Here is a 12,643-nt window from a genome sequence, read left to right on the forward strand (position 1 = left end):
AACCTATACCTCAAGTGTAACAGTTTCAAAAGTGTAAGACCTCCCAGTTATATCCTGAATGTTTACTATCCAAAAGAAAATAACAACCAATGAGGTTAGTCATACTTCAAATAATAGCCAATGACTTTCCAGTGGCATTCCATTAAAACACACACACACACACGATTAAGGGAAAAACTAAAATAAATTCTTATTTTTTAAATCTCTACAGTTTCTCTTTTGATTATGGCAGTATGTGGGACACTTCAGGGATCTACATAAAACTGAGTGAAGAAGAAAATGTTTTTATTAATCACAACATGAAATTAATATGACATCCCATTAGAATTGAACCAGGATAAATAATGCTGTTATAAAATTTACATTTCTCACATACATTTCAGAGGAAAACAGTACATATTAGGGCTTTTCTAGGTCTTATAAACTGATTTCAGTAAACCTTTTTTTTTTACTAGTAGATAGCAATTAACATGTATTCTCAAACTGTGCTAAGGAGGAGTTAGAAAGGCAACTATAAAATCTATAATGAAAACAACTGGCAGCATGAGGACTGTTTTGTTAAGAATGTTAAGATGTTAAGAACCACATTTCTATTTTACCTGCTGTATCCGTGCACCTTTTTCATTGGTAAGGCAACTGCTTGCTGAGGGTGTCGATTAGAAAGTTTAAGTGATAGATACCTGGTTGATCAAGACTCAAACAAGCTTCCTTTCCCAATTTTGCTCTTGGAGTAGAAATAAACTGCTTTGTCTTTTGTATGTAGGGCGGCTAACATTTTGAAATGCAGCTATTGTAATCTTCTAACTCATAATTAAAAGCGGGGGATGAATTACTGTTAGCAATAAGTCTCTGAAATACTTCCAGGTTTTAAAATAACAAGGCTTCTAAAAAAAAAAGACAAGGCTTCTGAGTAACTTCTCAAACCTACCTTTCCATTTTGGTACACAAACTTGATAAACATTAACACATTTGATCTGTACTGTAGTGATTTCTTCTATCGACTATATTTTGCCCTCAATAAGGGTTAGAGTTATGGTTTCAAATAATTTCTACATATAAAGCCTCTTTCAATAAGTTTCCTTTTCACTGAACTGAGATTCTTCCCCTCCGCTTATGTGCCTTGAAAGGTAATTTGAACACATATATACGTATACTTGCATACATACATGTGTGTTTATACGTGTTTTCTAAGTAAGTTACTTTTACCATTAGAATAAAACTAGACTACAGGGACAACTCCGGAAAGACAGTTCACTGTTCCTTAGAAACCGTCCTCTAGGTTGAGGAAGGAAGGCACAGTTCGCTGAAGGATGAGATGAGGCTGTAGTAAGCCTTTTCATCATCTGTCAGCCCCGCATTGCCAGGTCGCACCACCACAGCTACATGCACGGCCGCTTCCTCAGCAGCACTGGCCTCTGTGAAAATCAAAATATGTGTCAGAAATGTCAAAACACAATGTCTGAGATTTGCTTCAAAGTAATCAGGAGGATGTGGGAATGTAAGAATCAAGCGTGTCCCTGATTTGATAACTGCTGAAGCCAGAAGAAGGGCATGGAGTGTTGGTGATATTATTCTCTTTTACAGTTCTTAATTTTTCTGTAATAAAAAAACGTAAATACATAATTGTAACCTGGCAGACTAGAATGACAGTGTATCTTAGGTTTCTGAGCTTTATTAAGTACTTATAAGTGCAAGACAGAGCCATGTTCTGTCCACAAGTTTCCTTCATTCCTTCCCATGAGTTCTGCAGAGAACTGAGCTGTTTCCCAAAAGGCAGGCTGTCAGGAATTAATGCCAGTGAAGCAGATGTGGAATCCCAGGATCTAATCAGGCCAATATACCTGCTCTCACATCCAAAGCCCAAATATGTCATAACCCCTGGCTAGATTGCCTATCTATTTTGCCTGGCAAATTCCTACTCTTTGAAATTCAGCTCAAACATCTTCCAGAACCGCTATCATCTGTATTAGAGCATCCTATGTGGTCCCTTAACACCCTGTATTTACCGTATCTTGCCGAGTACAATGCGCACCCACATTTTTGGCCCAAACTTTCAAGGGGAAAAAGTATTTCATTTTAATGTTTTCATTCAAATATTTATTTGTTTACATTTAAGTACTTGTTTTTTTGTATTATAAAGGAATTTTAGCATTTATTTTTTAACACTATGGTACAAGAAGTTTTATATAACAAATAATTACAAAACACAAGAACAGATACAAGGTACAAGAAATGTTATGTACCGGTAACAAATTTAAGATATTTACGCATCAAAGAAGGACAAGAACTCTGTCATTGCAAGTTTGTCGTAAGTTCAACAAAGCCGATTATTGTATTCCAGGGTATTATTTTGCATACGGATATCATTATTGATTTCTAGAATTACACTTTTAACTCATAAGCATAAATAATTAAAAACATTTATATAGATACGGAATGAGTACTACCCATGTATAACGCGCATCCTTATTTTTCCCTCACAGATTTAGGCAAAAAAATATATATTATACACCGCAAAATACGGTAGCTATGTCACAATATATTATATTATATTATATTATATTATATTATATTATATTATATTATATTATATTATATTATATTATATTATAAAGACCCGATCTTATAGTAATATAAGACTGGGTCTTATATTAATTTTTGCTCCAAGAGACGCATTAGAGCCGATTGTTCAGCTAGGTCTTATTTTCAGGGAAACACAGGAACAGAGAGCAAAACAAAGCCTTCGTGGAGATCCCATTGTCATCTAAATCTTCACAACCCTGAGGTATTGTGTTACTATCCCCATTCTACAGATATGGAAACTGAGAGCTAGCAAGTAGTAGAGCTAACGTTTGAAACTGTCAGTCTGACTCTGGTCTGTGCTCTAGAACAAGGGTCAGCAAATTGAGGCCCGTCACTTGTTTTTGTAAACATAGTTTTATTGGACACAGCCATACCTATTCATTTGTGTATTATCTGTAGCTGTGGTTCCTATACAAGGACAGAGCTGAATAGTTGTGACAGAGACTTTGGCCTGTAAAGCCTACAGTATTTACTATCTGGTCCTTTACAGAACAAATTTGTCAAATCCTACTAGAGAGTACTACTACTCTGAGTGTGCTCCGTGGACCAGCAGTGTGGGAATCACCTGGGAGCTCGTAAAAAAATGCAGAATCTCAGGTCCCCAACGTGAAACTACTGAATTAGGATACACAATTTAATAAATGACTCCTCTGCACAGAGGGTGAGATTTGATCAGAAATTTCAAAGAAAGAAAACTGGTAAGACAGGAAGCATTCTAAGCAGACATAAAATACATGTGTAAATACTGGAAGAATGGAGCAAGTCAGTGTGGGAGACAGGTCAGCAAGATGGGGCATGCTTGGACAGACACAGCAAAACTGGTGAAGAATCTGAAACACATTCTATGGAATTTAGATGTATTATAAGAAACCTCAAGCTATTTTTCAACATTTGGAAAACAGTCTCAGCATCTGAATGGATTAATTAAAGGGCAGCAGGTGCTGAGAGATAAGCAGTTCCCAGAGCATGTAAATGGGGCAGAGCTGTCTCTTCCACCTACCCACCTCCTCCAGTGTCTATCCTCTGCTTTTCCTTTGAAAGGGCTGTCACCTTCCCCAGAACAAAAAAAGTACAAGACAATCCCCTCCCTCCTTAGGCAAACTCTGCAGATGTCATTCATTCCAGCAGAAGAGGCACCTACCTTCAACTCCGCCCACCCTTAGTTCCAAGCCCAACTGCCTCAAGCTAAGCTTTCCTCCTAACCAGCAAATTCAGGATCTCTACCAAGCTGAGCCATCAAGATCCAGTGAGATGTGACACTAGCTAGTGACTATTCTGCATTCAGCCTCTTACCTAGATCACCAAGGGGCAGGTTTTGTCCCTAAGAATCCATTTGCTCTATTAACCGAGACACTTAACAAGAATACTTGTTGACTTAAAACCCTGGACCACTTTCCTTTCCTCCGAAGGGAAAAAGTGTTTCAGTTCTCTCTTTTGTAACTGGGTACCATTTGGGGTATTACCTAGTCTTCCACTCGGCCTTGGCAATGAAATTCTGGGCACGTGGTACCCAAACACCGCATCAGAGGTAACAGGTAAGAGCAGGGCAGGCAGCCAGCTGCCTGGTCCTCTCCCAGCTACAGATGAGTCCACTTCTGGCCCTACCACCAGGCGTGGGGCTGGCAGAAGACAAGGGGCAGGAATAAAACCTCTCTGTGGAGGGCTTGGAGGGAGCCAATTTGTTGTGAGGCCAACTTGGGGATCATCTCTGATCTCTAACAAAATATAGGAATAATGTCTGGGACTGCAACCTAAGGAAACAGCTTAAGTGAAAAAGATCTGCAATGACAGATGTACTATGATGGCAACTAGAAAACAAAAATGGCTGCAGACAAGATTGTGAAGAAACTACGTGGTCTTAGAGTCGGGTTATAATTTTCAATAGTAACCAAAAGATGGAGGACAGGGTGAGGATCTAGGGATCACAGAATGCTCGGGACAGGCTGGCTTTGTGGGGAGCTCCAGCCACAAAACAGGTCCCTGATTCTAAGCCTGCGGAAACTTACCATTCAAAATACTACTGAAGTTAAATACAGGGCAAACCACAGACTTTCATCTCCAACAGCCCCCTTTATGTGAATGATTCAAGAAATGCAATTCAGATTAAATCAGACAAACTCACCAGAACAAGACCTGTCTCCTTTCATAAGGAGCAAAATTATCATTCCTCACAGAAACTGTTGGTGCACCCCTAACGTATGGAGACAGTAAAGCACCCTCCGCACTCCACCACTCCAAGCCCCCAAAAGCCATTCTAGGAGAGGATATATTGTAGCTTTGAATCAGTAAAGGGCTTCTATATGGAAATATGACAGGCATTTACAGGACATTTCTAGTTCAATGTAGAGACCAGGCAAAATGGTTGTTGCTAAGGCTAAGGCTTGTTGATGGTTCATTTAAGTGGCCTGACTACCTAATTTTACAGTGAACCTTGAAGCAGTGTGTCTGCGCATCTGTCTGTCTCTCACTTTCCGTGCACTCAGACATGCAAATGTAAAGCATTCCAAGATGTGAAAAAAAGGAGACGCCAGTTTATAGAACACCCTGGACTTTGAAGCTGACCCAAGCCAGGAGGACATGCAGGACAGAGGCTGGTCCCCATTAAATAATATCTACCTAGATCAAAAATTCCAGTCTAGATTCACCAAGTCCTGAAATTTAATAAAGATATTAACAATTACTGAATGTCTATTGTATGTCAGGTGAAAGTGAGCCTATTTTACCTTTCTCTGGAAAACATATTATAATTTCTTGAAGGCATTTGATGATCTATGCTGGTTATAAGATTTTTCTCAAAACCGCTTAGCAAATTAGTACTTGCTTATATACCTACAACTCTTGCTTATGAACAAAACAGACCAAAAGCCCACGGGTCAGCAGTAGAAGAAGATGCTCATACACACTCCCACAGGCAATCTGCCTTTGCCATGCCTTTGGGCCCATCTCTGAAGGTCCTAGTGAGACCAGGGGTGATTCTAGTTCTGTGCCAACATACAGAAGGGCTGGAGGAAGGAATACCACCTACAGATGCTGAAGCTGCCTCCAAGGGGCCCAGGAGCCACGTGGGTCATCAAGGCACAAGAGCACCCCCCACCTTCCACCTAGTTCCCCAACGCCCTTCCCCAACCCTAGCACAGACAGTGTGTTGGAGCAGCTGCACCGCTCGCAAAGACTTGCTTTGGGGGTAAACGGAAGGTGAAACTTACAATCCAAGGCAAGTGGCAGAAACACAAATATGTAGAACTGCCTTCAAATATAAGTGCAATTATAAATACACAAAAGTAGCCCCCCTGGGAGATGCACCACTCTAAGGAGAAGGATCACGCAATCAAAAGCCGGGGCCGGGCTGGGCAGTGTGGGAAAGCCTCACCAACCAGGGGCGTTCAGGTAAAAACAGCAGAGACCACCTTCCTGCATCCTCTATCTCTTCGCCTGCTGCTGCCTGTTTCGTCATTCACCACCATTTCCCTCTGCAACTGACCAGAGGACGTACATTCTTACATAGGTGCTTGAATGCGTGTTTTACATTTGGTCAAAATTACTCTTGAAACCACTTATATTGCCAGTAAAGTACAATACATCCTGTTCTGTGCATTCAATCCATAAAGTTATAATAATGCATCTGCTAACATACGGTATAAAGAGGGCCATGCTGGGTAAAAAGGATGTCTGTCTTTAAACAGGTGAATCAGGCACCAGGAGGCCTGAGGTTCACAACAGGAGGGGTGCCTGCGCCACTGCAACCAGCCGAGAGAAGGCAAAGATGAGGCCCCTAGTCACCAACAGGTCAGTGCTCGCCAAGGGGAACGACAGGGCAAAATCGCTCACACTACAGTCCTCCTTCTCTCCTTTTTTTGCTGTGTGTATCTCACTGCTGTTACATACATGTGACACAGGTCCACTGTGACTTTACGGTCTTCAACTAGCCATGCACCCACCCTCATATTCTTGCCTGCACACTCCATGCCACAATACCACGTACGTCAGCTTTTGTTATTTTCCCATTTTATCAGTGTGTGTGTGTGTGTGTGTGTGTGTGTGTGTACACAGAGGGAGGGGCAGGGAACCATGGATAAGGAGTTAAAATGAGAAGAATTACTCTTTCCTGTGCCACTTCCCCACACACAACCCCCAAGGATGGGTAAATGGACAGGGAGGTGGGTATAGTTCACTGTTTGTTTTTATATTAGGTTGGTACAAAAGTAATTGTGGTTTTTGCAATTATTTTTAACCTTTTAAATTGCAATTACTTTCACACCAACCTAATAAAACGGTTTCATTTTTCAAGAGTCCACACATAAACTTTTTTTAAAGAGGCAATGTGTTTGCAATGCCAGGCTCAGCTCCCATCCTGGAGTAAGAAGTCAGATTACTCACCTAGAGTAACATCTGTCAGAAACAAGATGTTGTTGGTTGAGCACCCAATGCTGTTTGCAATCTTTCGGTAACTCTCACTCTCCACTTTGTGTCCAATCTTGGTATCAAAGTGACCGTCTACAAGCTGAATACAGAGAAGGGGAAAGACTGACACTATATATATACTTGTAACCCGGACCCCTCTGTCTCTCATCCCTTATCTCTGAGATATATGGCAATCACAGTGACTTTACCACTCAATATATAATAACTGAGTATCTACTTAATAATAGAACACTTTATGGAGCATGCAAACAGTAAATACAAAGATCTCATAGCAATAAACATTTCAAAGAACAAAACTACCAATCTGACATATATAAGATCATTTTATAATCTATTTGCTTTTCTTTCATTAACATTAATTTTATTTCCAAATCTTTTAAAACATACATGCCCTATTTTCTATCCTTAAAGCACTATTCACACTCAAACTACTTACTGGACTGGATTTCATTCCCGATGAAAGGTTCTGAACACTGTCCTTTTAATCCCAGAACAAACAGATTTCTCTAATCTGCCTCACTAATAAGCTGTTACTTTAAAGAAACTTTCATTTTCTGATTAAAACATTTTGAAATTCTACCCAAGGGCTAATTATATACCCTTGCCGCCTTAGAAATAATTGGGGTCAAATGTGTAACTTGCTAATTTAACCAACAGTGATTAAAATAAGTCCACATTAAGGATCACCTTTTATAATGTGATCTTTTGAATATTTTCAGAAGTTTTCACAAACCAAAAACAAGCCTAATAATCACTCAAAGACACATTAAGGTAATATTAATATTATGATATTTTTAACTTTTAAAAAGTTAAGGCTGGTCTTGTATATTTTTTCCCCTCAAATCTGCCTCACTTAGTAACCGGAAATAAAGTTTTTATTATTGAATTCAGTAGGTAATGCTCATATCCTGTCTTCACCTTATTGTCTATTACATCAGAGAGAGCAGAAAAGAAGTTTATGTCTGTATTCAGAGAAGAACAGTTACCAATAATTAGGAGTTTATTACTGATTTAATATTTGATTTAGAACTAAGATGCAAAGCAGCAAAGTACTAAAATAAGACTATGACACCCTCCAAAGCCAGAGTGTTCTCTGTACATGGTAGAGGACCAAGAAATATTTTTAAAAACAGTTGGCTGAATGACCTGTTTTTTATGACTAAGTTCAGCCTGTATCGAGTTTTTGAAGCCCTAAATGTATTTCCTTCTGCCAATGACCACCCTGTCCTCCAGGGGCCGTAGAGATGGTAGGACAGAGGAGCTAGCAGGAATTTTTTCATGTACAAGAAATTTTAAAGGTGGCCTTAACTTATCGTTGTTTAAAAATGTATCCAGTTCTCTTACCTAAGAATGCTGGCTCTGCTAAAATGAAATCTGTACCTCTCCAAAGCACCAGAAACAATCTATCTTGTACTCTGCTGCATGCAAGAAGTCTGGGTTATTTTGGGGGAGATAGTGGCTTGTCACTATTTTTTTTACATTTTACCTGCTACTTTAAACCGCCAAAAGGAGCTGCCATTAGTTTCCTTTGAGTTGATTTTCCAAAATTGGCAAGATAGCTGATTTACAAGCTAGCTCATGTCTTGTTAGCTGTATTTTACATATGGTTCTAGTACTACCATCATCAGAATGACTTACAGTGGATGTTTAAAAATGCAAATTCCTGCCTTGCCAACCCAGACCTGCCGATTCAGATTTTCTGGGAAGCAGAGCCCAGGGATCTACATTTTGAACAAATTTCCCAGGTGATCTTTATACACAACAAAGTTTAAGAAACTTTGATGCAAAGATTATTACCACAGAAACACTTCATTGCCTATAATGTATTCCTCCCAGCTTTTCCATTTCCCTTTACAGAATGCTTAGCATACATAAACACAATTATCTGAATGCTGATGTAGCTTAAAACTGTAGCATATTTCTTTCACATTCATTATTTCTTGTTTTGATACTATCAAAAAAAAGAGTAATCAGGTAACCTACCTCAAGAATATTCCCCTCCGTAGAATGCCCAAATAATAGTTTCTGTGCCTCTACACTCCCTGAAGAATAGATATACACCTTCATTCCAGCCTCTCTCCACTTTCTGACTGCTGGAACTACATCTTCAAAGAACCTAGAGGGAAGACCATCAAGTTAAAATGCAGGAACACATTATCTAGTTAGATGAAAACCAGCCAAAATAATTGCCACAAGTTTTTCTATGTGTGTCTAAAAGGTCGCGACGAGACTGTGAACTTCTGCAGATCCAATAAATAGGTCACCAGAGTTCTAGGATCACAGCAAATTAGACGCAACAATTTAGGTGGAGAGGAGAAAATAGTTTTTTTTTGTTTTGTTTTTAAAGATTTTTATTGGGGCAGGGGAACAGGACTTTATTGGGGAACAGTGTACTTCTAGGCCTTTTTTCCAAGTCAAGTTGTTGTCCTTTCAATCTTAGTTGTGGAGGGTGCCGTTCAGCTTCAAGTTGTTGTCCTTTCAGTCTTAGTTGTGGAGGGCGCAGCTCAGCTCCAGGTCCAGTTGCCATTGCTAGTTGCAGGGGCACAGCCCACCATCCCTTGCGGGAGTTGAACCGGCAACCTGCCGCATTCCAACCAACTGAGCCATCCCGGAGCTCAGCGGCAGCTCAGCTCAAGGTGCCGTGTAGCTCAGCTCAAGGTGCCGTGTTCAATCTTAGTTGCAGGGGGCGCTGCCCACCATCCCTTGCGGAACTCGAGTTGTTGAACCGGCAACCTTGTGGTTGAGAGCCCACTGGCCCATGTGGGAATCGAACTGGCAGCCTTCGGCGTTAGGAGCATGGAGCTCTAACCGCCTGAGCCACCGGGCCGGCCCCGAGAATAGTTTTTGACAGCTCCACTAATGATAGTCAAAGTGACTACAGAATAAAAGGGTGAAATAAGAAACTGATTTTTTAAATTCCCAAGGAACTCAAAAAAGCAACAATATTGTACTATTACGTAATCTTTGATGTAATTCATGATATGAAAAGGTTAAATTATGTCCATTGTTCCTTAAGAAAGCATGGAAATGCTTTTAGAAAGATCTGCACCCAAACAATTAAAAGATGTTTGGGGTCTCAAAGCTATTAATCCTTGATTAGCTAGAAAACATAACTATATTCCTTAAGAATTAAGAAAGCCTAAAGTTTTACTATACAGAAAAAAATTATGTAACATATCAGTTAAGACTTGTACCATCTCACATTTGCTAATCAGCAAACAGGGTCTGGTTTTTTGATTCCTGGCACTTAGTGTTGTTTACCAATTCTACAGCATCTTCCATATTCAGTGGTGGAAATATCACAGGAGAGACTGGTGAACAAGAGAAGCATATGGAGCCAGTCATCTTTAAAAAGATTAACTGACGGGGCCGGCCCAGTGGCTCAGGCAGTTAGAGCTCCATACTCCTAACTCTGAAGACTGCCAGTTCGAGTCCCACATGGGCCAGTGGGCTCTCAACCACAAGGTTGCCGGTTCAACTCCTCGAGTCCCACAAGGGATGGTGGGCTCCAGCCCCTGCAACTAAGATTGAACATGGCACCTTGAGCTGAGCTGCCGCTGAGCTCCCGGATGGCTCAGTTGGTTGGAGTGCGTCCTCTCAACCACAAGGTTGCCGGTTCGACTCCCGCAAGGGATGTTTGGGCTGTGCCCCCTGCAACTAGAAACGGCAACTGGACCTGGAGCTGAGCTGCGCCCTCCACAACTAAGACTGAAAGGACAACAACTTGAAGCTGAATGGCACCCTTCACAACTAAGATTGAAAGGACAACAAATTGACTTGGAAAAAAGGCCTGGAAGTACACACTGTTCCCCAATAAAGTCCTGTTCCCCTTCCCCAATAAAATCTTTAAAAAAAAAAAAAAGAATTAACTGAAAAATGTCAGAGAAATCTACTACTGGATAAAACAGTTTAATATGCTGTACTAATTGAAGGAAAGTTCAAAACTAGCACACATAATGGTGGGCTAGTGTGTTACTTTGCACTCAGAGACAGGATTTTCCTATGCTGAATATGCAGGCTGTTATTGGTCCAAAGCAGGGCTTAGAAGTCCAAGATAACTTATTGCAAGTCCCTGGTTTTATTTATAATTAAGGGACCAACACCAAGAGAAGGAAGAGCTAAGTACTTTGAGCAGTCTCCTGCCTCCACTCTTGAGTGTTTTACAAAGTGATCTAGCTGATAGTCCCACATCATCGGCCTATCCTTAAATTCCAATGCATTTTTTAAAAGGTGGAAGCCCCCTGTAAACCATAAAGGAATGGCATCTCATTTGCAGAAAAAACAGAAATATAGGCAGCTGGAAGTGGTCTTGGATCTTAGGGTTTACATCAAACAACAACACACAATCCTTAGTGGCAGGGTCTTTCTAAGAATTTCTTAGCAACAACTCATGAGTCTCCTTCAGCAGGAGTGCTTTCAGGAACTCCATAACCAAGACTCAAAAGGTCTGTGGGAGGTGCTCAAAAGAGCACAGAACACAGTGGCCCTGCTGACATTCTAAGAACCCTCAAAGTGATGGGGTGCATAATTTCATAGCGTTCTTACTTCTCTAACAGAACAGAATGCAGGTGATCTAAAGGTCCTGGGAAGCAGCCCACCAGTGCTGTCACTCATATGCAATGGATCAAGTATGACTTAGTTCAAGAAAGTCACCATTTTGTAGGAAGCTGTTTTAACACTGGGATTAAAAGTCCTTCAGCCCTCCTACAAAGCCAAACATCAGGTTTGGAGAATTCAGCTGGGTGAAATGCTTTATTCCAGCTTATAAAAACGAAACACTCACTTGTCAGAATAAACAGAATGTTGATTTTATCTGTTTTACTAACCATACAACACTGGAGAGAGAGGACTAACGGAAGATGTATTTGGTTTTGAGGCTGGTGAAATGTTCAGAGTCACTTGACCAGCTACATACTCTGCTTTCATGCGCCCAGCTGTGAATGCTGCCTTCCACATGTGGCCCTGCAGCTGTTTCAGCGCCGTGGTCTTTCGGTCCAGGGACATCTGCCAGCACACATTATCTACCACGGCCTGGATTGTCTGCTGCAGGTCATCCGCCCCATTTCCAGACGCAGCAGGGATCGGAACCGCGCCATCCAGGTGGGAGTCGTCTTCAGCCTTCAAGTCATAAACAAGTTTCTTATTTATGTAAAACAAGAGCACTTAAACTGAGACTGGATAACCACGCAGACCAATGATCTCCAACTATCGTTAGACTGAGCTCTGTGACAAATTAAAGTATCCTACACTTTGGGGCTGATTTGAATGATTCTTAAAAGACACTGGATTACAATTAATAAATTTACTTTACCTTTCCTATATCGCTAAAGCTGAAATTTAAACCGAGGCCTGTTGTATGTGAGAAGAGAGGCAGCACATAATGACAAAATGATATAGTAAGACCTGGTTTGCTGATTCACTTGCTAGGATCAGCAAATCAAGACTTCAATCAAATCTGATCATTTCCTCTCTCTACAACTGAGGTAAAAATAGAGGAAACCTCTAAAATTAGTTTATGCCTAGAATTCAATGAAAAGAAGCTAGTGAAGTCATATCTGGGGTTGGTTCACATTCAGTCTCCTGCCACCTCCCACATCTTGCAAAACCTCTAGCAGCTATTTGGAGCAATGACCCTGTG

General features: G+C 40.7%; 1 protein-coding gene across 3 annotated transcripts in view; it reads right to left on the reverse strand.

The window, feature by feature from the left end:
* Positions 1 to 268: 268 nt before the first annotated feature.
* Positions 269 to 12,643, reverse strand: part of ENOPH1 (enolase-phosphatase 1) — a 32,358-nt gene continuing 19,983 nt past the window's right edge. For all 3 annotated transcript variants that reach the window (XM_074324301.1, XM_019731359.2, XM_074324306.1), the window contains 4 exons: positions 11,921 to 12,123; positions 8,989 to 9,121; positions 6,961 to 7,084; positions 269 to 1,415 (listed from right to left, as the gene is read on the reverse strand). In XM_074324301.1, coding sequence (XP_074180402.1) covers positions 1,276 to 1,415; positions 6,961 to 7,084; positions 8,989 to 9,121; positions 11,921 to 12,123 — 600 coding nt within the window. In that variant the 3' untranslated portion in view covers positions 269 to 1,275. The remainder of the gene's footprint in view (positions 1,416 to 6,960; positions 7,085 to 8,988; positions 9,122 to 11,920; positions 12,124 to 12,643) is intronic.

This window comes from Rhinolophus sinicus, linkage group LG02 (genome assembly GCF_036562045.2).
Source record: "Rhinolophus sinicus isolate RSC01 linkage group LG02, ASM3656204v1, whole genome shotgun sequence".
In the NCBI taxonomy this organism is placed as follows: Eukaryota; Metazoa; Chordata; class Mammalia; order Chiroptera; family Rhinolophidae; genus Rhinolophus; species Rhinolophus sinicus.